The following is a 27,671-nucleotide window of genomic DNA, read 5'->3' on the forward strand; positions in this document are numbered from 1 at the left end:
TTTCGTTGTTTATGTGACATCCGACACGCGTCTTGCTGACGGTGCGTCTTCATGTTTGGGGTATTTTATTTTGTCGCTGTATAAGAAGCTGTTTTCACCTTCCAACACATATGCTTTCTGTTTCATAGTTATAACAAAGGCACTTCACGAATAAAATTGATTGCATTTGTATTTATTTTATGTTTACTTTTTACTTAGCCTATAGTAACATAAACTAATGAAAATGCTATTGTGTTATTTGAAATATATTTTTTATTCGTATTCTAATGTTACATAAGACCTTAATAAACACAAACACATTATTATTTTTGCAATAGCATATATGAAATGTATTTATTACACTGTTAGAATATTGCAGTCAGAATGACTGCTCATTAGCTCGAAGGGGGGTTCCTCAAGGCCCAACGGTTTTAGTGTTAATACTAGACATTAAAACTAGTAGATAGTGATATCCCTGACGTCATCCACATATTCCTATAGGTCCTGGATGGCAGGAAGCTTGGCCCCAGTGATGTACTGGGCGGTACACTCTACCCTCTGTAGTGCCTTGCCTTGTGCTCAGTCCTCCTTTTCCTGTATTCCACAATCATCTCCTTTGTCTTGATCACGTTGAGGGAGAGGGTGTTGTCCTGGAACCATATGGCCAGGTCTCTGACGTCCTCCCTATAGGCAGTCTCATCGTTGTCGGTGATCAGGCCTACTACTATTGTGCCATCAGCAAACTTAATGATGGTGCCTGGGTGAACAGGGAGTACAGGAGTGGACTGAACACTCACCCCTGAGGGGCCCCTTGTTGAGGATCAGCATGGTGGATGTGTTGTTACCTACCCTTACCACCTGGGGGCAGCACGTCAGGAAGTCCAGGATCCAGTTGCAGAGGGAGGTGCTTAGTGATGAGCTTTGAGGGCACTATGGTGTTGAACGCTGAGCTGTAGTCAATGAATAGCATTCTCACATAGGTGTTTCTTTTGTCCAGGTGTGAAAGAGCAGTGTGGAGTGCATCTGTGGATCTGATGGTGCAGTATGCAAATTGGAGTGGGTCTAGGGTTTCTGGGATAATGGTGTTGATGTGAGCCATGACCAGCCTTTCAAAGCACTTCATGGCTACAGAAATGAGCGCTACGGGTCATTAGTCATTTAGGCAGGTTACCTTAGTGTTCTTGGGCACAGGGACTATGGTGGTCTGCTTGAAACATGTTGGTATTACAGACTCAGACAGGGAGAGGTTGAAAATTGTCAATGAAGACACTTGACAGTTGGTCAACGAATGCTCGGAGTACACATCCTGGTAATCTGTCTGGCCCTGCGGTGAATGTGAATGTTGACCTGTTTGAAGGTCTTACTCACATCGGTTACGGAGAGCGTGATCACACAGTCGTCTGGAACAGCTGATGCTCTCACGCATGTTTCAGTGTTACTTGCCTCGAAGCGAGCATAGAAGTAATTTAGCTCATCTGGTAAACTCATCACTGGGCAGCTCGTGGCTGTGCTTCCCATTGTAGTCTGTCATAATTTGCAAGCCCTGCCACACCCGACGAGCGTCGGAGCCGGGGGTAGTACGATTCGATCTTAGTCCTGTATTGACGCTTTGCCTATTTGATGGTTCATTGAAGGGCATAGCGGGATTTCCTTAAGCTTCCAGGTTAGAGTTCCGCTCCTTGAAAGCGGCAGCCTTACCCTTTAGCTCAGTGCGGATGTTGCCTGTAATCCATGGCTTCTGGTTGGGGTATGTACGTACAGTCACTGTGGGGATGACATCATCGATGCACTTATTGATGAAGCCAGTGACTGATGTGGTGTACTCCTCAATTATATCGGAAGAATCTCGGAACATAATTCCAGTCTGTGCTAGCAAAGCAGTCCTGTAGCTTAGCATCTGCTTCATCTGACCCCTTTTTTATTGACCGAGTAAGTGGTGCTTCCTACTTTAGTTTTTTCTTGTATGCAGGAATCAGGATCATAGAATGATGGTCAATGTAGTCGTTTGCATCCTGCCTGAGCGAGTCAACCACAGGCTCGTTGACTTCGTGCTCTCATCTAGATAACACACTACACCCCCTTTGGTGCACGTGCAAAGAGAGTACATGAGGGCGGGATCCCCCTTCTAGCCTGCCGGCCCATGAGTGGTCTGTGTGATGACAACTGTTGTAGTCCGAATGGATCACTATTTAATTAAGTATCTCAATTTGTAGTGAACTTTAAAAGTATTCACAGTGGGGATTGAACTTTTCAATCCCCACGTGATTTTTTTTTGGTTGGGGGGGGGGGCGTTCTGGTTATTGTAATTTACATGGTCTTTCTAGGGCAGACCAGGGATTTTGGCACCACTAGGTTGCTACGCAGTAGCCGACCAGCAGAGCTCAGCAGAGCTCATGACTTTACACTCCAGATCGGACCCTGGGGGCCTGGTGTTAATGTTCTGATGGATGGATGTGTTCTTTTCCACTAGGGGTGTGAATGTTTAAACATTCAAACGTTTAAACGAAGTTGGGATCCTTAACGTTAAGAAAAGTCCAGAACCGAAAAATCCCTTTTCCCCCACAAAATTTTAAAAACAGTACAATTATCAGAAAACATTTTTTTCCTTGTTATTGCTTAACAAGACGGTAATAGACGGTATATAGTAATTGATGGACTGCACATAGAGTTCGGCCTAAGTCATTTTAATAAATCTAGAGAGGAAGGGGCGAACTTTAGGCTGCTTTGGTGAATTTGTGAGGCATACAAGACAAGACATTGCGAGAAACAGATTAGAAAGACATTCTTTCTGCCTGCCCACTCCTCTCTCTTCCTCACGCTGTCTCTCCTGCTCTTTCTCTTCACTAACAATGCGTGTGTGTGTTCAGTCTTCAGTCTGTTGTGTGTAGAATATCTTAGCCTATTCATTTATGATAGGCCCCGCTTTACTGAAGTTGCGAGACATTGCAAGCCAAGAAATTGCAAGATAGAGCATTCCATTATGAGATACAGTGCACGATTCTGACTGCCTGCCTGGTGGATGACCTGCCTATATTGTGCCCCTCCCCTCTCTCTCCGTCCCTCGCTAGCTCCCTATGACAGATGATTGTTTGTGTTCTCGGAAGTAGGCAAATAATCAGTCTCCATTACAAAAATACTGAATCTTAGGAGTCGATTGCTTGCGGAATTACATCTTGACACTCAGAAATGGAAGTCGACACCGGAAGTCGACGTGCAAGGAGTCGAGGAATCAATTATTTTGGAGTCGACTCTCCCCCACTACCTCATCGTCATTAACTTTGAAAAAATTGCAGAGAAAGTCAAGCAACAGCAGCAAAGTCCTGTATGGCAATACTTTGAGAAGTTAAATGAGAAGGAAATGTAAGCTTTGCAATGTTGGGTTTAGAGCTCACAAGAAACATTTCACTGTTCTTGTGCATGTGACATTAAAACTTGAAACTTTCCATGTAACAAAAGAAGTGCATGTGGACTCCAACAGCCAAGCATCTTAAAGGAGTTTTGACAATGAAGGCAAAGTAACTTGATGACTTTCCCTGGTTTTAGTCAAGTGTGCTACCTTCAAGAATGAGTCTGCTGTCCCTGACGTTGTCACCCCAGCATCACACAAGGCAGCTGTCCAATCTGAGCCATCCACAAGCTTTCCTATTGTGTGCCTTAGGCCCATCTCTATGTGCAGTCCACCAAACTTTGCAAGAGCAAACAGTGGTTTGTTGAAAGCCATCACAGGGTTATGGCCAGGAGTGAAGAAAATGTTTTGTTTAGATTGCCAGCTAGCCCAGCAGGTTGATCTACTTTAGGTATTAAAAGCTTATTTCCCACAGGTTGGAACTAGCAACATTTTCCATTGGGTGAATGTTTGGTTAGTTGCTAGCTAGATAGCTAGCTATGTAATGTAGGCTAGTATTGGTATTTACAAAATGGTTGGAATTTCCCAGCTAGCTTCCCAACTAATAGGGGACATCTTGGCGCAACGTTCCCTGTTGGTCCCTTACCATTTTCCCTCAGGACTTCCTTTTGTTAGCTGGGTAGCTAGCTACAATAAATATTATATGTTGACTATTGTTGCCCATGGTCTCAATAAATTAGCTACATAATGTAACTCCTAGTATGTGTTGGCAATTTCTAAGCTTGAGACCATGTTTTTAAGGTCATTCGAGTGGTTTACAGGTAGATTTCTGTTGTTTCCCGGCCAATTCTGCCACTTCAGGCAGGACGTTTTTTGCCACTTCAGGCAGGTTGCTTATGAAATATCATGGCATATTGTTGAAGACTGGTCCACCACTCACAAATATACTATATATGTATTATATATGGCAACAAACATAAACAGTAATATCACCTTTCCAAATCAGCATAATGGTTTCATATCAAGATGAAATTACATAAATTGTAGGTCATATTCAGAGTAAATTACCCATGTTCTCAATAAATGAGCTACACAATGTAACTCCTAGGGTGTGTTGACAATTTGTAAGCTTGATAACATGGTGTTTTTAACCTTTTTAAATACATTTGTTGGGGTGATTCATGTAGTTCAACACAATTTGAGTGGTTTAGCTTACAGATTGATTGCTGGTGTTTCCAGGACATTTCTGCCACTTTAGGCTGATTGCTTATGAAATATCATGGAATATTGTAAAAGGCTGGTCCACTACTCACAAATACACAATATTTTTATTATTATATATCGCAACAAAAATCCAACAGTAATATCACCTTTCCAAAACCTGATTCTGTTTTGGTGGCCATATTGGATTATGTAGAAAAATAAAATAAAAGGAGTGCCATGCCCCAATGTTTTGGCCACCCCTTCTAGTCAGGGGCGGTTCTAGACCATTTCAACTGGGGGGGGCAAGCTGGGGTCAGTTACATTAGACGTTATTGTTGTCATATCGTTTTCTTCACTGCATTGCAAGCATTAGCAGGCAAAAGACCATGTTCATAATCATTAGTGTTCAGCGTTGCCACTGTCTAATAACAGATGTAAAAAAAGAACGATAGCAAAAATTAGTTATGTAAAAATTATTTCATACTCCACATTTAGGGGGGCCACAAGGGGGTCCATAATTGTTGTCACAGGGGCACTGCCCCCCCCCCCTCCCCCCAGGACCGCCCCTGCTTCTAGTATCAATTTCAACATCCCAAAGAGCATCTCTACCAAATGTCATGCTTGTATCCGCCTCCTTATAGTTTCATAATTTTTTTCAAAGCTAAGGCCCCGGACTATAGGGGGAGGTGGGTCTTTAGGAGGCGGACACGGGAGGTGGGAGCGCAACTAAACTTCGGTGCTCCTCAATGATTATTAGGAGTAACTTAGAAATAGCTCAACAGTCAACAACGAAAGTCACAGGGTGAGTGAGCAGAATACACGGGAACGAAATAAACCCTTGCAGTTAACTTAAAGGCAATCGTCACATCTCAATTGAATTTATCAGCACAATATATGGGAAAATATTCAGAATCATCCCTCAGCTGATGGTAAACTAACTATAGAACTCACTCTGCTTCGCTTTCGAGTTCAATTTACGAGAATTTAACGCGACTGCAGCTGCAACTTCGCCACTCTTTACTTGTTTTATTCGGAAAATAATTGAAGTGGCCTATAAATGCAACGCTGTTTAATATATGAGAAGACAATGGCACCAGAGACAAGGAACGGAGGAAGTTCTTCCCTGAATAACAACAACAGTAAAGACAACAGCAGGAAAAAGTTCCTGGTCGGTGTGGATCTCTTCTGCTTGTTTTTAGGTGAGTGTTTCGGGCCTTTTCATTCTATACATATGACAAGAAATTCGGCTATATTATTAGGTCACATTGTCTGACATTGCAGTACATTTTTCTTATATAAATAGTCCACCGTTTCACATTTGCATAAAATCTGGTTATCTGTTATGGTATGTTTGCTGTATTGTGTTTTTGTTTATTATTTTATTCATGTTGATTAACACAGCATCATAATGTTATATGACTTGTTGGTTTATGTATTATCATCATTGATGAGCTAGAGTGTTTATGCTATCATTATGTCAAAGGCAGAAACTACTCATGCAAATGTCAGTGTAATAATAATAATAATTAATCCAAACAATCCAATATCAGAGCAATGTCAGTCAACATAAAGGTGATTTAAGGGTTTGTTTCATTTCCTTTCACATTTCTTTGTTTTCTTCTTTTTATTGTCATTTTCTGTTGACTCCTGGTTCCATTTCCCCTTCGTCCATTTTTAATACAAGACAGCAAAAATAGTTGAAAAGATGTTCCTCCTCAGAAAGACAAGGATTTATCATGACAGTATTTTGCCAGAGTTCCCAGTGAAGCCCCACGCCCACAGTACAGCAGTATATTCTGCTGGCAAAGGGGAAAAGCCAATTGATCAATTGCTCCAAGAGGGCTATATTTCTTTGGTGTCCGCCCATTCCTGTTGCACTCATTTGGCCTGTTTTAATATTTTCCATAATGTCTCACATCCCACACTGGCAATCAAACCAGGAATTCTCTTGAAGTGACATCTGGCATAATATATTTGGTGTGTGTATATGTGAGTGTGGTGTGTGTGTGTGTGTAATTAAAGGAAAGTGGTGAGAAGGTCAGCCATATGTTCAGCTAATGTACTGAGTAGCATCTCTCTCTCTCTCTCTCTCTCTCTCTCTCTCTCTCTCTCTCTCTCTCTCTCTCTCTCTCTCTCTCTCTTTGTCTCTCTCTCTCTCTCTCTCTCTCTCTCTCTCTCTCTCTCTCTTTGTCTCTCTCTCTTTGTCTCTCTGTCTCTCTCTCTTTGTCTCTCTCTGTCTCTCTCTCTCTTTCTCTCTCTCTCTGAATCTCTCTCTCTGAATCTCTCTCTCTTTCTGCCTCTCTCTTTCTCTCTCTCTCTCTCTCTCTCTCTCTCTCTCTCTCTCTGTGTGTCTCTCTTTCTATTTCTCTATTTCTGTTTCTCTCACTCTTTGACTGAGCTTAGAGTGAGTGATTCCTCACCAGACTCAGAAACACTAGGGCGGTGAACTGTCAAATAGTTTCAAAGGTGACTGAATCAGTCATTCCAAGAAAGACTTCAAACTCAAAGACCCTAATAAGTATTCTGGTCCAAGGTCTAATAGTCTTTGGTCTGCTGGTGACTTAACACAACTACATTATATATTGTGATGATATACAGCAGTGGTTCCCAAACGTTTTATAGTCCCGTATCCCTTCAAACATTCAACCTCCAGCTGTGTGCCCCCTCTAGCACCAGGGTCAGCGCACTCTGAAATGTTTTTTGCCATCATTGTGAGCCTGCCACACACACACTATACGATACATTTATTAAACATAAGAATGAGTGTGAGTTTTTGTCACAACCCGGCTCGTGGGAAGTGACAAAGAGCTCTTATAGGACCAGGCACAAATAATAATATAATAATAATCGATAATTTTGCACTTTATTTATTAGTAAGTGGACTGGAAGCAGGGCATGAAAGAGATAATGAATCCAGTTGTTAGTGTCATCTGTTTCGGGACAGTACCTGCGTAATTGCGCACCCAGCTCACTCAGGTGCTTTGCTATATCACATTTGACATGGTCTGTAAGCTTGAGTTCATTTGTACACAAACAATCATACAATGATGGAAAGACCTGTAAGAGCTCCAAATTCTTAATCATAGCCTCAATTTTGCCCCGCACATTGAATATAGTTGCGGAGAGTACCTGTAATCCTAGATTCAGATAATTCAGGCGAGGAAAAACATCACCCAGATAGGCCAGACGTGTGAGAAACTCGTCATCATGCAAGCGGTCAAACAAGTGAAAATTATGGTCAGTAAAGAAAACTTTAAGTTCGTCTCTCAATTTAAAAAAATGTGTCAATACTTTGCCCCTTGATAACCAGAGCACTTCTGTATGTTGTAAAAGCACTACATGGTCGCTGTATAATGCAGAAAATACACGAGAGTTCAGGGGCCTTGCTTTAACAAAGTTAATCATTTTCACTGTAGTGTTCAAAACGTCTTTCAAGCTGTCAGGCATTCCCTTGGCAGCAAGAGTCTCTCAGTGGATGCTGCAGTGTACCCAAGTGGCGTCGGGAGCAACTGCTTGCACGCGCATTACCACTCCATTATTTTTCCCTGTCATGGCTTTTGCGCCATCAGTACAGATACCAGCACATCTTGACCACCAAAGTCCATCTGATGTCACAAAGCTGTCCAGTACTTTAAAAATATCCTCACCTGTTGTCCTGGTTTCTAGTGGTTTGCAGAAGAGGATGTCTTCCTTAATTGACCCCCCATAAACGTAACGGACATTTAGTAGGAGCTGTGCCAGGCCCGCCATGTCTGTTGGCTCAAACAGCTGTAACGCATAGAATTCACTGGCTTGTATGCGAAGCAGTAATTGTTTCAAAACATCTCCTGCCATGTCACTGATGCGTCGTGAAACAGTGTTGTTTGATGAAGTCATTGTCTGTATAGTTTTTTGGGCCTTTTCCCCCAGCATTGTCCAAGCCATATCCGCAGCAGCAGGAAGAATTAAGTCCTCCACAATAGTATGGGGCTTGCCTGTCCTAGCCACTCGGTAGCTCACCATATAAGACACTTCTAGCCCCTTCTTATTAATGGTATCTGTTGCTTTTATAAATGTCTTACTACTCGAAAGTCGTCTTAATTCTGGCTCAAAAAACTCCTGTGGCTTATTTTTCAAATTGGCATGTTTTGTTTCTGAATGTCTGCGCAAGAGTGAAGGTTTCTTTGAGTTATGAGATAGTACTTTTGCACATATAACACACTGTGGCTGAAGAAAGTCACTACTCCCAATATAAGTGAACCCCAAATCAATGTAGCTCAAATCAATTCAAATGTTTATTAGTCACATGCGCCGAATACAACAGGTATTAAGCTCTTCTCTCAGTGAAATGCTTACATACGAGCCCCCAACCAACAATGCAATTTAAAAAAATACGGATAAGAATAAGAGATAAAAGTAACAAGTAATTAAAGAGCAACAGTAAAACAACAATAGTGAGACTATATACATGGGGGTACCGGTACAGAGTCAATGTGCGGGGGCACCGATTAGTTGAGGTAGTATGTAAATGTTGGTAGAGTTATTGAGAGTACCAGCGGTGTAAAGAGGGGGGCAATGCAAATAGTCTGGGTAGCCATTTGATTAGATATTCAGGATTCTTATGGCTTGGGGGTAGAAGCTGTTTAGAAGCCTCTTGGACCTAGACTTGGCAGTCCGGTACCACTTGCCGTGTGGTAGCAGAGAGAACAGTATATGACTAGGGTGGCTGGAGTCTTTGACAATTTTTAGGGCCTTCCTCTGACACCGCCTGGTATAGAGGTCCTGGATGGCAGGAAGCTTGGCTCCAGTGATATACTGGGCCATTCGCACTACCCTCTGTAGTGCCTTGCGGTCAGAGGCCGAGCAGTTGCCATACCAGGCAGTGATGCAACCAGTCAGGATGCTCTCGATGGTGCAGCTGTAGAACCTTTTGAGGATCTCAGGACCCATGCCAAATCTTTTCAATCTCCTGAGGGGGAATAGGTTTTGTCATGCTCTTCACAACTGTCTTGGTGTGCTTGGACCATGTTAGTTTGTTGGTGATGTGGACACCAAGGAACTGGAAGCTCTCAACCTGCTCCACTGCTTCCCCATCGATGAGAATGGGGGCGTGCTTGGTCCTCTTTTTCCTGTAGTCCACAATCATCTCCTTTGTCTTGATCACGTTGAGGGAGAGGTTGTTGTCTTGGCACCACATGGCCAGGTCTCGGACCTCCTCCCTATAGGCTGTCTCGTCGTTGTTGTTGTCGGTGATCAGGCCTACCACTGTTGTGTCATCGGCAAATGTAATGATGGTGTTGGACTCGTGCCTGGCCGTGCAGTCATGAGTGAACAGGGAGTACAGGAGGGGACTGAGCATGCAGCCCTGAGGGGCCCTTGTGTTGAGGATCAGCATGGCGGATGCGTTGTTACCTCCCTTACCACCTGGGGGTGGCCCGGCAAGAAGTCCAGGATCCAGTTGCAGAGGGAGGTGTTTAGTCCAAGGGTCCTTAGCTTATTGATGAGCTTTGAGGGCACTATGGTGTTGAACGCTGAGCTAAAGTCAATGAATAGCATTCTCACATAGGTGTTCCTTTTGTCCAGGTGGGAATAGGGCAGTGTGGAGTGCAATAGAGATTGCATCATCTGTGGATCTGTTGGGGCGGTATGCAAATTGGAGTGCATCTAGGGTTTCTGGGATAATAGTGTTGATGTGAGCCATGACCAGCCTTTCAAAGCACTTCACGGCTACAGACGTGAGTGCTATGGGTCAGTAGTCATTTAGGCAGGTTACCTTTGTGTTCTTGGGCACAGGCAATATGGTGGTCTGCTTGAAACATATTGGTATTACATACTCGGACAGGGAGAGGTTGAAAATGTCAGTGAAGACACTTGCCAGTTGGTCAGCGCATGCTCGCAGTACACATCCTGGAAATCTGTCTGGCCCGCCGGCCTTGCGAATGTTGACCTGTTTAAAGGTCTTACTCACATCGGCTGCGGAGAGCGTGATTACAGTCTTCTGGAACAGCTGATGCTCTCATGCATGTTTCAGTGTTATTTGCCTCGAAGCGAGCATAGAAGTAGTTTAGCTCATCTGGTAGGCTCGTGTCACTGGGCAGCTCTTGGCTGTGCTTCCCTTTGTAGTCTGTAATGTTTGCAAGCCCTGCCACATCCGACAAGCGTCAGAGACTGTGTAGTACGATTTAATCTTAGTTCTCATCATGTTTGCACCTCTTCGGTTGTCCAACGTCCCTGTCTGTTGTTCGGTGCTTTCCCGGGTAAGGGGCAGTAGCTCTTCGACTGCATCATATTCACAACTGTCAGTGTCCATGCTATCTGGGCTAACAACAAATGTAGAATTACTGATGCTAGCATTGGATGTGCTCGTGGAAGCAGAACAACTTGTGTTGTAGACAGGTGTAGTACTGCTGGTAGTAGCAGTATTACCAGTAGAGCTGGTATGTGTCTCTATGGACGCAGGCCTTACTTTGTTTAACCATTTATCAATTTTCGAGCAAATGGAATGAGCAGCAGCTACGTTTGGCTACATACGGACCGTTAGTGGAATTCCCGCGAGAGAGTACCGGTTAATGTGATTGGATGTTAATTATTTGACTAGGCTACCTGTATTTGACATTGTGTTGTTATTTCACTGAACACTAGATGTTTAAATTTGGTTTTTGGCAGTGAAGAGAGGCTACTCAGGCGAGAAAAAAACCTCACCCAAATGTATAGCCCCGTTGGAAAATATAAATGTACTGTTTTAAAATGTGGAGAAAAAAAAGTCAGTTAAGAACAAAATTCTTATTTACAATGACGGCCTACTTGTAAAGCCCCCTCAGCCAAACCCTCCCCTAACACGGAAGACGCTGGGACAATTGTGCGCCGCCCTATGGGACTCCCGATCACGGCTGGTTGTGATAGAGCCCGGGATCAAACCCGGGTCTGTTGTGACACCTCTAGCACTGCAATGCAGTGCCTTCGACTGCTGCGCCACTCAGGAGGCCCCCTACACATACACCGCCTTAGTGTATGTGACAAATAAATAATAACATGTGATATGATTTTGTATGTATTTCAGAGACCAGTCATTTTTTTATCCCTTCACAGTTTGAAAGTATTAATCCTTTGACCTGTTGAAATGTATAATAGATGAAGGTGGAAAAGAGGTGGAATTTACTAGTCTGGGGTGAAGACGTATGTATTCAAGTTCTACAGGGTCACTGACTTGAGTTGACTGTGTCCAATGGGACATCTATGGCCACTTCTTACCTCACAACTGTTTGTTTGAAATAGTCTCTGATAAGGTTATCACGGGTCAGTAGAGGTTCTGTCAACAAACTTCTCCTTCTCGCTATTGCCCTGCAAATGCGGGAATATATATATTTTTTCTTACGAGGAGGAGGGTAAGTTTTGCCCACTCTGTGTTTGTACCTGCCCACAGAAAACGCCTGTCAACAAACCAACAGTGTTTAGCTGTCTAAAGATGTGGTTTGAGGGGAGGGACCGCAAGGAGGAAATGGTGGAAGCACACTTGCAATTACTGGCCAGCTTCCATTCTCACTGTGACTCTGACTGGAGTTCCAACATCTCCAGACCAGAAGGACTTTCCTCTCAGCTTACAATCAGGGCCCGTATTCATAAAGTGTCTCAGAGTACGAGTGCTGATATAAGATCAGTTTTGCATTTTAGATGATAATGAATAAGATTATACGGACATGAGGGACCTGATCCTAGATCAGCACTAATACTCTGAGACAGTTTACGATTACAGACCCAAATCTCAGCAGCCTATCCAGAGTTTTATATTTAGATCTCAATAAGGTTCTGGCCTGGTCCCATACTGTATGTGCTGTAACCAACACTTTTATTGTTGTCATATTATTGTCATACATACACTATAGGACCAGGCCGGAGTCCAGACCTGCTCTCAGTGTTTGAATACCCCAAGACTATCATAGCCAAAATAGCATTACTTTAAACAGGCAGGACTTTAGGTAACACTTCATAATCCTATTAATTAACAAGTATAATTTATAAAGCATTTGTAAAGTATTTATAATGGCTTATTCATTCAAAATTATTATAAAGTTTGCCAAGTGCCTCAACTCCACAATGATTTCATCCACGGAGTTGAGTGCAGGCTAGAGTTTTTTAGTCGTTCGAGTCACTATTTTTTTATTTAACCTTTTTTTTATCCAGGGGAGTCAATTAAGAACAAATTCTTATTTACAATGACGGCCTGTCATCCCATACAAAAAAAAGGTAATCTACAGACTGTTTCTTTGTTGAGATTCAATTGGCACATCTTAGAGCATCTTATAGCAACAGCAATGAGGAAACAGTCTGTAGTTGTATTTGATTAACGTTTTATTAAAATGTATGGATTTCAATAAACAAAGAAAGGCACGCAACAACAAAGGACAAACATAGGTACACGGTAAGGATTTAAGAATTACAATTTTTTATGTTTCGACTGCATAGCGACTCGAAGGAGTCAGAGGTTAATAAAAAAAAGTCTAGTCTGCGCTCAAATACATGGATGAAATCATTGTGGAGTTGAGGTACTTGGCTATTATAAAGTGTAACCAAACTTTAGCTTTATTCCCTGTAGATTGAACTGAATCAACTGTGTTTTGGCCAACACTGGCCCAGTGCAAGGCTGAACCCTGGGTTAAGTGTGTAGCTAAATGGGGTTAGTTGAACAGTAAGTTGTTGCAGGTGGGGTTTTACGTTTTCTAATCACCTTATAATGTCCCCATTTGCTGCTGCCTGGCCGTAGCTCATCAGAAAGCTCAAGGGGGCTTAATCAGCTATACCGTGACTGTTAAACATCACTAACTATTCAATGAGACAAATGGGGGGAAAAAACACTTTTACAGGGATGTCTATTTTGGCTTTTTATTGTTTTATTTAATCGGTAACATGTTGAGACTACATGGAGCTCAGATTCTTTAAGCGTTTCACCAATATTTTTGGCAAACCACAATTCAACGCAAATGTGATCTTTTCCCCTCTTCTCCTCTCTCTCAGTAGCCTGTGGAACTAGGAGAGCATAGGAATAGGGTTTGGCCACTGCACCCCACCACGACGAGACAGACAGACAGGGAGTAGTTTGTGTGGGGGCTCTTGACTGCCATGCACACAAGGGTACAAGTAAAAACACAACTGCATCTGTGTATACAGCAGCACAACTCCCTCACACATGCAGTCTACATTTCTATGCCAGTGGGAGAGTAATGGCAGCAAGTGGAAAATGTGTATCTGTTTATTTTAGCTACAGCAACTGGTGTTATGTGAAATGCCCCAAAATATGCTGGAATTTAATTCATTCAATGCAAGCTGCCATTTGCCTGTCCCAAACATTGATTGTGTTTTCCATAGTGGAATTGAATGCCCAAACTGAAACTCTCTAATTAATCCTATGGGCGTGCTTAAGAATTGTTATAATCCAATAAGCTCAAGGTAAATGTTTCTCGCTTCCAATGTTTCCATGAGAGGAAGCAAAGCAGACCTGTGTTTGAGTACTAACTCCTCACTTCCAGGAAGTTGTTTGGTTATACCTTACTGGGGCTTTATAGGGATCGCTACGATGATAGAAAAGCCAAATGGGAAATAAACCACCCTGTTGATATTGGTAAAATAAAATCCTACATGCTCACTCATGCCATTTTCAATTAGGGAGTGCTTTATGTTTTCTTTGCGTCAGTGTAGCTAATACATTAGACGTATGCCTCTTGGCTGATGTTGTTGTTGGCAACTAGTGGGGCACTGGTTTTCCCCTCGCTTGTGCGAAGCGGGAAGGGAGGAAGACGGGAAATCCCAAGATGCCTTGAAGAATGCTGATTCTGCACTGTCTGGTGGCATGGGGGTGTGTGGAGGGCCTCGGAGGCAAGACAACACAGCTGAAACATGGGAAGAACAGACTTGGTAACATCTTAAATGACTCACTCCATGTTTGTTCCTGTCACCTGTTTCGGGGTCAGGACCCGACTGTGGCGTTTCTGCTCCTTAATGAGCTCAGAGAGAGAGAGAGTCAGACATCTTTTACTTGTATTTAACTTCCTCTCTTTTGTACTCTCCGGCCCGCCTGAGTCTTGGATCTGTTAATGTGCATAAAGGCAGCCAGGGAGGTCAAAACACCGGGATTAATGCTTTTCACATTCATAGCAGTGTTGAGCCCAGCGGCCAGGGCCCTCTTTTCTTTCCATTGCCCTACATCAGCAAGCAGCAGCCCTAAGCTGCCAAGCACTGTGCTGTGAGAGAAATGCCTGCTGATTCCCTCCCATCATAAGGGCAATGAAAAAGCCTGACAGATCACACAGTTAAGATCGGGCGGTACTTAAAGTGTGTTTTCTCTCTACTAGAGCTCTAACACCGCTGAAAACCCCAAGCTTCAAATGGCTTGAATATAAATAGTAAAAACAGTAATGGTAATAATGTGAATACTGATGAATCTTGGATTTGAGGGAGAGAGGGAGGGAGGGAGGCCAGTGGAGGAGTGTTTAGGGTCTGGTCTGGGGTTCCCATCAGGCAGAAAGACTGGCCTGTAACATGAGCCTCTCCCAGCTGGGATTTCAAAGCCCAGGCAGCTTGGAGCAGGGGAGCAGGGCGAGGGGAGCCAAACACACTAAGGCGTGTGTTGACATTTGGGTTTGAAGACATCAAACCCCCTGCCTCAGCTCTGCAGTACCCAGGACCCAGGCCAGCACCCCCAGTTTGACCTCTTCCGCCCAACCCTCACCCCATCCTCTGCCTTTACCCAGAGAGAAAAGGGGGTAGGGATGGATGAGAGAGAGAGAGAGATCAAATGTTTGACTTTCTTTGTATTCATACATTTCAAAATAATTCAAGGGGTTCACTTCAAAGCTTCAAACATCAGTTAAAGGTCCACTTGGATGTGATCGAGAGAGTAAGCTTTCCAATTCTGTCAAGGGTTTGGAGAGTCCTCTCCTGGGTACTACTTTTCCCCTTCATCTGTAAAAGTTCCTCTCCAGTTCAGGGAAATGACTGGTCCTCTTGGCCTGCATTATATTTTCTCATGCAATATGTTTGTTGTTATTTTTTTAGATAAGTGGTTTTACCTCTAAAAGTGGTGAAATACACTAATTCGATTGGACAAAAACACCTTTCAGTCACATTTGTCTCAGCCTTCCACATCAGTTATCTGCGATGGATACCATTCAGCCTTTTTAGTACTAGCTGCCCCCGTTTGACGTTGGTTATTCATAGTATGATGGACGATACAGATTCTAACAATGATCGATTTTCCCCTTTCTTGGCTGCCAAGTCAGTGCACTTCATTTTGTTTATTCGATTTTTCGGGAGTTGCTGTCATAAAAGGGAATATCCACTCCAAAAACAATATATATATATTTTTCCTCATTTTGGGACTGTTGATACAGTCCCAAAATGTAAGGATGTCAGCAGTCAAGTCATTTTTCATCATCTTGATGATATGGCCAGTGACACTGCTTCCTGAAAGTCCAATATCTTGAAAACTTCACTGCTTACATGCAAAACCTTTTGGGACTATACCAACAGTGGACTAATGAAAAAAAGACCAAAATATAGCTTTTGAGCAGAAATTTTCCCTGTAAAGTTGCTACGCATACGATTCAAATTGTATTTTTGCATTGTGATTTCAGAAAATGTCCATAATATATCTGCAGTAATAGTGGAATGATAGTGTTTCACAGTACTACTCACCTATTGATTTCTCCTGCCGGGGTGGCACCTGTTGTCAAAATGGGAAAGCTCTTCTGACTTTGTGGCTGTTTTATCTAGTGGAAAGGGCTCTGTCATATCCTGGTTGCTAAAATTCTGATTCCCTACACTATTCAGTGCATAAACTGAAAAGGTTAACATTTTAGCAATCAGGAAATGACAGAGCGATTTCCACTAGATAACACAGTCACAAAGTCAGAACACCATTTTGACAACAGATGCCGCTCCGGCGGGAGATATCAATAGGCGAATATTATAGCCAATCACACCACTGGTGGGTAAGTAATACGATGAAACACTCTCATTCCACAATTACTGCAGATATATTATGGACATCAATGTTATCTGATAGTAAAAAATAGAGGCTGTATCACTTCAATGGATATTCGGTAGATTATTTGCTGTAGCCTACATATTTTCCTCAAACTGAACATGCTACAGGTACATGATACATTTTGAGCACTGTATCATGATATTACATGAATGTAACATGTTATCAGCTCAGATTTGTGTGACGAGAGTGTTTATCAATGTTGTTATGATGAGAACTGCATAACAGTCACCTTCCAGGTAAGCGCCCCAGGTAAGTGTGTGGGTGTCTTTCTGTGTTTGTTTGTTTGTTCTTGCCAGAGCTGTGTGTGGGTGTTGTGGGTTAACTGCAGCAATACAGGTTGTGTTTGCGATGTGTGTATGTTTGTATGCCAGTCAGATTACTTGGGCAGATTACAGATTACATGCAGTGATGCTCCTTGCCGTCTTTCTGCACAAGTTTCCCATCACACCCCTGCGGAGGGGCTTGTTCTGCAATGACAGCAGAATCAGCCTGTCCTATAAGAACAGCACTCTGCCCACCGCTGTCCTGGTAGTTGTGGGGTTCCCTGTGCCCATCATCTCCATAAATCTTTAGTATGGTTCAGCAGCAGGAGGGACAGGAAACGCATCCAGGGGACTCTGATTCACTCCATCCAGAGATTCACTGAATGTGGCTATATGCCGAGGCCACCTCACAAATGTAGCAGTTGGTGATCTATATTCAATTGATTGCATTCATGAACCTAGAAGTAGTATGGGATTAGCCTTGGTGTCGGTCTGTCTATAAACATTTTCCAAACACGTTGGTATGACAACCACAAAGGAGTTGTGGGAAATCAGAAACAGACAGGCACCAAGGCTAGTATACAAACCCTATTGGTACAAAATTAACTCCTACTCGGCTCATCAATACTGAATTGAGACCTAAACCACTATTTCCTAGTAATTGGTTTTAGGTTGAGAACTATCTGAGTTAAGACAACAAGTCTGGAAAGATGTGAGTGAAAAGTGAGACCCCCATGTTCCCTGTCCAGCCATCGCTGTGCCATCTACCTGTGGACACTCCTTTAGGAGCCCCTTATTGACCCTCTCTCCTCTATCTCTCTCTCTTCATCTATCCCTCTCCCTCTCTCTCTCTCTCTCTCTCTCTCTGCCTCACCACTGCTGTGTGTACATAGCCGGCCTGCCTTTCCTGATCATAGAAACTAGTGCTGTACAGCCCTACCGCCGAGGCTTTTACTGCAACGATGAGTCCATCAAGTACCCGGCCAAACACGGAGACACCATAAGCGACGCTGTGCTTTCTGCTGCTGGCATTCTTATCACCATCCTTTCTGTAAGTCACTATACCTCACGAATTAGTCCCAGATCAGTTTACGCTGTCTTGCCAACTCATATGTATATGAGTTGCCATAGGAGTTGGCAAGGCAGCACAAACAGATCTGTGATTCAGGCTATGTTCATCTCACTTTCCACCTCAGCAATGTGCAGCACCATCAACACTTACTGTACTGTGTGTCTACTAAATGATACAGCACGCTGCCCACTGTCCTGGCAGTTGTGGGGTTCCCACTGGGCGTCATTTCAACATGGGCATTTGGGTAATATTTGGTTGAGACGTTGATCAGTGAGATTTTATTCACCCACTCAAAAAGACAGCCAGAAGTTTGTTGAATTCCTAATGTGTTATCACTATGCTATTAACCATACATACTATACTATACTATACTATACATACTATACACATTTTACAGACACAATCTATTTTACAATAGTTATATTTTGTTTTTAGTCCTAGCCTTCCTCTATTTCTGATGTCCATCCAGTTTGATTTCTATTTGTAACTGTGCTATATCACAACATTTCTGAACCTATATACATTTTACAGACCCTGTATGTTTTACATTGGTTATTTTGTTGTTATTAGTCCCACCCTTCAGCTCCATTCATCCCCTCCCATCTATATCTTAACACTATCCATTTTGGATTTATATTTGCCATATATTTTTCAAAATCTAAGTTATGTAGACTAAATAAAGTGATTTGATTTAGTCATATACTTTAACTTAGATTTTTGGTTGAGATGGAGACGGAAAAGCCAACATATCAATTATACATTTCTTGAGAACTTGGAACTAAAGCCAGACTAAGTCAATGGCACAAAAGATACATTTCCTTTAAATGTTGATATTTGGTTGCATTGCACACCAAACACGATTCAATATCACTTTTGCAATATAGTAAATTGATTATTAACTTGTAGACAAGTTAACAAATTACATGTTTGATTGTTAGCTCCAACTAAACCAAAAATAATAGTTAAAGAATAGGATTAAGCCAGTGCCTGAGATTAAACTATCCAATCAATAGATACATCTTCTTTAAATGTTGAGATTGGGTTGCATTGTCAACCAAACACAATTCAATATGACTTTTGTCAACATAAAGCCAACATATCAATGAAGCCAATATATTAATTATTGACTTGACGATTACAAACACTGTAATTCACAGGGCTATAAATGTGGTGGATGGCACAGGAGAAGAGCTATAGGCCCATTTTTCTTCTTCTGAATGTGACGCTAAATTCCATGTTTCCCCATAGACCAAGGGTCTTAAAATAAATCTCTGCAACAACAAAAAAAACAACTCTGGGAGTGATGGAGTTAACATTTTATAATTGTATAATTTGTGTGACGACTAGACATTTATGAGACAAGGCACGAGACAACCTCTTCCCCCCTTTGAATATCTCTGAGGTTACAACTTTAACAGTTACACAAAGTTAATACAAAGCCGTTTCATTCATTCACAGAGTTGATATATTCTCAGTTCTTACACAATGAGAAACAGATGTGTTCTTTTCTCTCCCATGAAGCAGCTGGGTTGGATCAACCAGGCTCTAAAGGGCTCCATGGTGGCGAGAGAGAAATGAAAAAAGAAAAACATACATGTTATCAGCTTGTTCAATCTCCCTATAGGACCTTCCCCCAAACGTGTTTTTATCGAAATGAGACGTTTTTCTGCCCTGACAAGAATTTCTCAATGAAACCGAGATGCTAACAAGAAAACACCCAGACATCCCCTTGTGAAATCAGAGCCCTGCGAAAACGAGTGAGCTGGCGCGGTGGAAAACAAACGTGCCCCCAATGTGTGTCTGCTCTGGCAGAGTCTGGCCACCAAAAAATCTGACATGTCGCCTAGCTCAGCGTTTCTCCCGGTTGAAACCAGAAGTACTGCCCCTGCCCTCCCCCTCGCTGTCCCTCCCTTTCTCTCTCCCTTTTCATTCCCTCTCATTTCTCCCTGGCTCTTTTCCTCCCTCTCTCACTCTGCCCCTCTCTCTTTGTCTCTCCCCATTGACTCCCTCCGTCGCTCCCTCCTTCTCTCCCTCCTCTCCCTCACTCTTTTTCTCCCTCCCTCTCTTCACTCTCCCTCCCTCTTCTTCTCACTCCCTCCCTCTATAAAACCTCCAGCTCTTTCTCCTTCTCTCCTCACTCACTCCCTCTCTCCCATTTATCTGTGGCCAGGAGGTGGACTAGAGGGGGGTGGGGAAGGGAAAGGCATTCGAGCTTGAACAGCTGTAGCGAGTTATTGGAGTCCGGTCCACGTCCCCCGGCCCTAAGTATGTCCGGCACGTCAATCATCGGTTTTATACGTTTGTTTATTTACCCACTTACTGAAAACCTCTGCATGTGCTTTCCACAACTCACATACTCACTCACCCTCACCCTCAACATAGCTACACTGAACGTTATGCAATTTGTCTTTGATATTAGTGGTGCTAACCAAAATAGAGTCAAATATTTGAAAATCTTTGATGTAAGTATTTTTTCCCTCAGCTCATAGTATCGTTGTAATATTATACTCTGATTACTCCTAGTATTGTCGCTCTATACTCTCTGATCAGTCTCTGCTGTTTTACTGATGTGTTTAACTGAATTCCAAATATATATTGGAAAACCAGATGTCTGATACTCTATCATTAAGGAAATGAATAAGCAGTTCAGTTTTGTTGAAATGAGACATAATAACAATGAAGTACTGATATTTACTCTGACAGTAATTAGGAACTACATAACAGTAACAATATAATTTCAGTGGCCATCCTTGTAGATGACATGACTACTGAGCCATATATACAGTACATATAGAGATGTGCATTTCTGCTTCTGCATGACTGTAACCTCTCCTTTATCCCTCTTGCCAGATCATCATCTCTAAGAGATATAGTCATGTCATCTGTAAAGATGGCCGCTGTAGACTCCGGTTCCACCAATCATCATTTGACTGCCACAGTGCCCATCTTTGTGCTGTAGATGACATGACTGTATCCTCTCCTTGTTCCTTCCCCCATCAGATCATCATTGGTGAGAGCTACATGATCTACTACCTGAACGAGGGCTCTAAGTCCTTCGTAGGGAACCCCTACATCTCCGCCCTCTACAAGCAGGTGGGCGTGTTCATCTTTGGCTGCGCCGTCAGTCAATCGTTCACGGACATTGCCAAGGTATCGGTGGGCCGCATGCGACCCCACTTCCTGGACGTGTGTAGGCCCGACTGGTCCACCATCAACTGTTCTTTGGGCTACATCACAGACTACCAGTGTAATGGACCCGAGAGCAAAGTCCAGGAAGCCAGGTACATTACTCTGAGATTACTCCATTGTGATTGTGAAGCATCTATGTGGTGTTTATGAAGACTTTATGAATGCTCTATAAAGAAACGTAGCCTATAAGTTATGTTTCATTTGAAGTGGTACCAGATATTTGATTTCATACAAAGTGAATGCTTTGTTCAATATCCAGGCGAAAGGCATTGCATTGGTCTTACCTGTGCAGTAATCTTCTAATTGCTATAGTAACAACATTGTATTTCCCCTTTTCAGGAAGTCGTTCTTCTCTGGCCATGCGTCCTTTTCCATGTACACCATGCTGTATTTGGTGGTGAGTTACAGTTATGTGTCTTAACCTCACACACACACACACACACACACACACACACACACACTCTAGCTGTCGCCCTGTGTTGATTCATTACCCATCTCTCCCAATCTCCCAGTTCTACCTGCAGTCCAGGTTCACATGGCGTGGAGCCCGTCTCCTGCGCCCCCTGACCCAGTTCACCCTCATCATGATGTCCTTCTACACCGGCCTGTCCCGCGTCTCCGACCACAAGCACCATCCCACCGACGTCCTGGCTGGCTTCGCACAGGGAGCCCTGGTGGCCTACAGCATAGTGAGTATTTGGACTTAGTCTTTACTATGTCCCCATAACTACATAGTACTTTACTGCATTTAATGCATAGTATGTACAATAGCTATGATTTACTAGATAGGATGATATAGTACTGCATATACAGTGCATTTGGAAAGTATTCAGACCCCTTGACTTTTTCCACATTTTGTTACGTTACAGCCTTATTTTAAAATGTATTACATTTTTTTCCCCCCTCATCAATCTACAGCAGCGTCACTGCACAGCTATTTTCAGGTCTCTCCAGAGATGTTCGATTGGGCTCAAGTCCAGGCTCTGGCTGGGGCCACTCAAGGACATTCAGAGACTTGTCCCGAAGCCGCTCCTGCATTGTCTTGGCTGTGTGCTTAGGGTCATTGTCCTGTTGTAAGGTGAACCTTCGCCCCAATCTGAGGTCCTGAGCTCCTCTGGAGCAGATTGTCATCAAGGATCTCTCTATACTTTGCTCCGTTCTTCTTTCCCACAATCCTGACTGGTCTCCCAGTCCCTGTCGCTGACAAACATCCCCACAGTATGATGCTGTCACCACCATACTTCACCTTAGGGATAGTGCCAGGTTTCCTCCAGACGTGACACTTGGCATTCAGTTAAATCTTGGTTTCATCAGACCAGAGAATCTTGTTTCCCATGGTCTGAGAGTCCTTTAGGTGCCTTTTTGCAAACTTTAAGCTGTCATGTGCCTTTTACTTAGGTGTGGCTTCCGTCTGGCCACTCTACCATAAAGACCTGATTGGTGGAATGCTGCGGAGATGGTTGTCCTTCTGGAAGGTTCTCCTATCTCCACAGAGGAACTCTGGAGCTCTGTCAGAATGACCATTGGGTTCTTGGTCACCTCCCTCACCACGGCCCTTCTCCACCGATTGCACAGTTTGGCCAGGCGGGCAGTCTTGGTGGTTCCAAACTTCTTCCATTTAAGAATGATGGAGGCCATTGTGTTCTTTGGGACCTTCAATGCTGCAGAAGTTGTTTGGTACCCTTCCCCAGATCTGTGCCTCGACACAATCCTGTCTCGGAGGTCTACGGACTATTCTTTCGACCTCATGGCTTGGTTTTTGCTCTGACATGCACTGTCAACTGTGGGACTTTACAGTTGAAGTCGGAAGTTTACATACACGTAGGTTGGAGTCATTAAAACTCATTTTTCAACCACTTCACAAATTTCTTGTTAACAAACTATAGTTTTGACAAGTCGGTTAGGACATCTACTTTGTGCATGACACAAGTGATTTTTCCAACAATTGTTTACAGACAGATTATTTCACTTATAATTCACTGTATCACAATTCCAGTGGGTCAGAAGTTTACATACACTAAGTTGACTGTGCCTTTAAACAGCTTGGAAAATTCCAGAAAATTATGTCATGGCTTTAGAAGCTTCTGATAGGCTAATTGACATAATTTGAGTCAATTGGAGGTGTACCTGTGGATGTATTTCAAGGCCTACCTTCAAGGCACTTGACATCATGGGAAAATCAAAAGAAATCAGTCAAGACCTCAGAAAAAAGGTCCATTCTTGGGAGCAATTTCCAAACGCCTGAAGGTACCACGTTCATCTGTTCAAACAATAGTACGCAAGTATAAACACCATGGGACCACGCAGCCGTCATACCGCTCAGGAAGGGGATGCGTTCTGTCTCCTAGAGATTAACGTACTTTTGGTCGAAAAGTACAAATCAATCCCAGACCACAGCAAAGGACCTTGTGAAGATGCTGGATGAAACAGGTACAAAAGTATCTATATCCACAGTAAAACGAGTCCTATATCGACATAACCTGAAAGGCCGCTCAGCAAGGAAGAAGCCACTGCTCCAAAACCGCGATAAGAAAAGACAGACTACGGTTTGCAACTGCACATGGGGACAAAGATAGTACTTTTTGGAGAAATGTCCTCTGGTCTGATGAAACAAAAATAGAACTCTTTGGCCATAATAACCATCGTTATGTTTGGAGGAAAAGGGGGGATTCTTGCAAGCCCAAGAAGACCATCCCAACCGTGAAGCACGGGGGTGGCAACATACTGAATACTTATGTAAATTAGTTCTTTCAGTTTTTTATTTTGAATACATTTGCAAAGATTTCAAAAAATCAGTTTTCCCTTTGTTATTGTGGGGTATTGTGTCTAGATTGATGAGGATTTTTTTATTTATTTAATAAATTTTAGAATTACAAAATATTGAAAAAGTCACGGGGTCTGAATACTTTACGAAAGCGCTGTAAAACATGGTATAGTACTGCATGTATAATGCAGTTATGCAGTCTGTATCATTAACATGTCTGACCGGTTTTTACTATATAATTTATTATTGACGATATTGACCTTTTTTTTCTTCTTCTTTCCAATCCCTCAGGTGTTTTTCGTATCTGACCTGTTCAAGCCCAAAGGCAGAAGTTCAGCTCTACCAGTGACACCATTAAAGAACCCCAACAACCCCACGGCAGACATCAGAGAGAGGAGCAACCACATCACCATGGCATAGTAGAGACCACTCTAGGTTTTAAATATCCCTTATTTCACCTACTGGTCTGTACTGGATATGTTAAACAACCAAAGCAGCAAGACTGACATGTCTGCAACGCACAGAGAAATAATGAGCTATGGAGAACTTACTTTGGAAAGAAGAGAAGAGACACAAACAACACACACACACGCCGTTTGAACAGCCAGCAACATCCATGTTTCTCACCATCTCATCTGACATGTGAATGTGGAAGAGTGTGGGGAGAGAATTCATATTTTGCTTTAATTACCCAAGGTCTCTATATCAAACCTGGTGCTTTGCAGAGTAACTTTATCTGGACCTGCAGACAAGGAAGATTGACAGACAGAATCACGAAGGAAGGAGAGAAGGAAACGAACAGCTGTGGAACGTGATAATGTCTGCTTGGCTTCAGGCACCATGGAGACTGGCTAATAATACCATCACACACATACTTTGTGCATATGAGATACAAACTCATGAACAGGAACAAATTCCTTGATTACAGGAAGGATGTTTTTTCTTTTATAAATAACCTTCGTTATAAGTTCGAGCTATAGCACTATATTCAAACTCAATATTTAATTTAATTGTCACCACTTGAATGACTGAAGTGAAGCTTTTCTGTAAAGCTTTGTATTAAAACCAGCTTTTAGGTCTCCTGAAATGTAGTTTGTATAGAAATATATACACTGTAGATGGAGACTACAGAGGGAGGGATTTGGGCCTCTTTTTGCTGGTTGGGACGAGCCTCCACTGAGCCCTGTAATGAAGTGACTGTGTATGCCAGATGACTGATCACAAGTATTAGGTCAGAGTGTGTGTGCATGTGTGTGTATGTATGTGTCTGTCAGTGTGCAAGTATCTGAATGTCATGTCTATACTGTGTGTGTGTGTGTGTGTGTGTGTGTGTGTGTGTGTGTGTGTGTGTGTGTGTGTGTGTGTGGAAACGTAAGGCTGCTTCAACAGACGTTTATATTAAAAACAGGAAATCTGTGGAATTATACTTTCATAGACTAGCTGTGTGATACATTTTCTAGTGATTCACATAAACTGTGCCAACTTCAGATAAAAGAACCCCTTCCCTGTGACACTATAGTATGCTCTGTCCTACCATGTCCTTGCAACCAAACAGCAATATCTGTTTTATTTTTGTAATGTAAAGAACATTTTTGTATCATAGAATTATGTACAATATCATTTACCTACGTTTTCATGAAATATCCACTATGAATGTTGACGTGTCGATACCTGTGTAATTGTGTAAGTGCTGCTTAAATAAGCAGTGATTGACAAAAGTCATTCAGTGAAATGACAATTTGTGTTGTGAGTATTCAAACTTTTGTGAAATAGCTTTCAAGAAGACAGCTTTATATTAAAATACCTTATTTTTGTATTGTCCTTTTTTTTTGTATATTGTACAATGAAAATATAAGCCATATACTGTAAATATATTATAGATGATGTGCTTTGTAATAATAAAAACTAATTATTTTAAAAGTGTTTGTGCTTTTTTTTGTGTCCTTCCTCACTTTGACTGGGACAAAATAAAACTTTGACTGGATAAAATAAAAAAATGACAGGCAGTTGATAATGAAGCTGAGCAGCTCTCTCTCTGACTTTGCGTGCGAAGGTGAGATCTGGGCGTAGGTTCTAGACTCTATGGTGGAGTTCCGTTCCGTGCTTTACTTCCTGAAGGGGAAATAGTGTGCATTCCAGGTTTTAACCCATATCCCGAGTGGTATACTGGAATAATATAGAACATACTTGGTGAGTATGCCCCAGTGGCAAATTAGTACATTCCCATATGAGAATGTGACTCTTGGAAGACTAGCCCTTTGCTGGGCTGATAGAGCTCCATGTTACAATTCCTATTAATTGAAAAAAATGCCTCATCTGTAGATTGTTCCATATGCTAGTATTCAATCTTTCAAGAATCCATACTCAAATGAGAAACAGGTTCATGTGTTTCTGGTCATAGGTTCAGAGTGGCTGAAAAATCCCAACTTTCACCAGGTTTTGGGCTTAATGTCCTGGTACTGGGTAAAGTTCATGATGCCGTTGACCTTAACAAAGGACCCAGGACCAGAGGAAGCAAAATATGCCCATAATATCAAAGATCCACTACCATATTTTACAGTAGGTATGGGGTTCTTTTGTGATTATGCATTCTCATTTCGATGCCAAACCCATGACTGCTGTCCGTGGCCTAAGAGCTCTATTTTCATGTCATCTGACCAATGCACCGGTTCCAATCCAAGTGCCAATGCCGTTTAGCAAACTCCAGTCGTTAACATTTGTTGATGACATTAAAATAGAGCAGTCATTTTTGCTCATCTTTATCAAGGTTGACAATTCCCACATTTAACATGGTAAATGGATGAATAATGTACAGTGCGTTCCAAAATTATTCCAAAATTATTGCGACAGTGAGTGCAATTATGCAATGACTATGAGGTTAAAGTGCAGACTGTCAGATTTTATTTGAGGGTATTTCCATGCATATCGGGTGAACCGTTTAGAAATTACAGCACTTTGTGTACATAGTCACCCAACTTTAGGGGACCAAAGATATTGGGACAAATTCACTTATATTTGTATTAATGTAGTAAAAAGTTAAGAATTGGTCGCATATTCATAACATGCAATGACTACATCAAGGATATGACTCTATATATTTGTTGGATGCATTTGTTGTTTGTTTTGGTTGTGTTTCAGATTATTTTGTGCCCAATAGATGTTAATGCTAAATAATGTATTGTGTCATTTTGGAGTCACTTATAATGTAAATAAGAATAGAATATGTTTATAAGCACTTCTACATTAATGTGGATGCTAACATGATTACGGATAATCCTGATTGAATCATGAATAGTGAAAAGTAATTTTTAGGGTGCCCTTCTTCTGTATACCACCCCTACCTTGTCACAACACAACTGATTGGCTCCAACGCATTAAGAAGGAAAGAAATTACACAAATTAACTGTTAACAAGGCACACCTGTTAAATGAAATGTATTTCAGGTGACAACTGGTTGTGAGAATGCCATGGGTGTGCAAAGCCGTTTAACACTTTTTTGGTTACTACATGATTCCATATGTGTTATTTCATCATTTTGATGTCTTCACTATTATTGTACAATGTAGAAAAAAAATTTAATAAAAAAAACCTGGAATGAGTAGGTGTTTCCAAACGTTTAACTTGTACTGTATTTTGATTTGTTTAACACTTTTTTGGTTACTACATGATTCCATATGTGTTATTTCATAGTTTTGACGTCTTCACTATTATTCTACAATGTTGAAAATAGTAAAAATAAAGAAAAACCCTTGAATGAGTATGTGTGTCCAAACCTTTGACTGGGACTGTATATACACTACTGTGCAAAAGTTTTAGGCAGGTGTGAAAAAATAAAG

At 42.1% G+C, this 27,671-nt stretch overlaps 1 protein-coding gene across 1 annotated transcript; it reads left to right on the forward strand.

Annotated features, from left to right (window-relative positions):
* Window positions 1-5,226: 5,226 nt before the first annotated feature.
* On the forward strand, window positions 5,227-25,755 carry LOC115169542 (phospholipid phosphatase 3-like). Its single transcript, XM_029725253.1, has 6 exons — window positions 5,227-5,727; window positions 17,704-17,861; window positions 20,883-21,163; window positions 21,411-21,468; window positions 21,584-21,760; window positions 24,127-25,755. Exons 1-6 carry the CDS (start codon window positions 5,586-5,588, stop codon window positions 24,253-24,255), a joined length of 945 nt encoding a protein of 314 aa, XP_029581113.1. The 5' UTR covers window positions 5,227-5,585; the 3' UTR covers window positions 24,256-25,755.
* Window positions 25,756-27,671: the final 1,916 nt, after the last annotated feature.

The sequence above is a fragment of the Salmo trutta genome, chromosome 31 (assembly GCF_901001165.1).
Source record: "Salmo trutta chromosome 31, fSalTru1.1, whole genome shotgun sequence".
In the NCBI taxonomy this organism is placed as follows: Eukaryota; Metazoa; Chordata; class Actinopteri; order Salmoniformes; family Salmonidae; genus Salmo; species Salmo trutta.

Coding starts and splice junctions, on each gene's coding strand:
- LOC115169542 (XM_029725253.1), top strand. CDS start 5,586: ATGCAACGCTGTTTAATATATGAGAAGACAATGGCACCAGAGACAAGG. Junction 21,164..21,410: donor AGCAAAGTCCAGGAAGCCAG/GTACATTACTCT, acceptor TCCCCTTTTCAG/GAAGTCGTTCTTCTCTGGCC. Junction 21,761..24,126: donor CCCTGGTGGCCTACAGCATA/GTGAGTATTTGG, acceptor CCAATCCCTCAG/GTGTTTTTCGTATCTGACCT.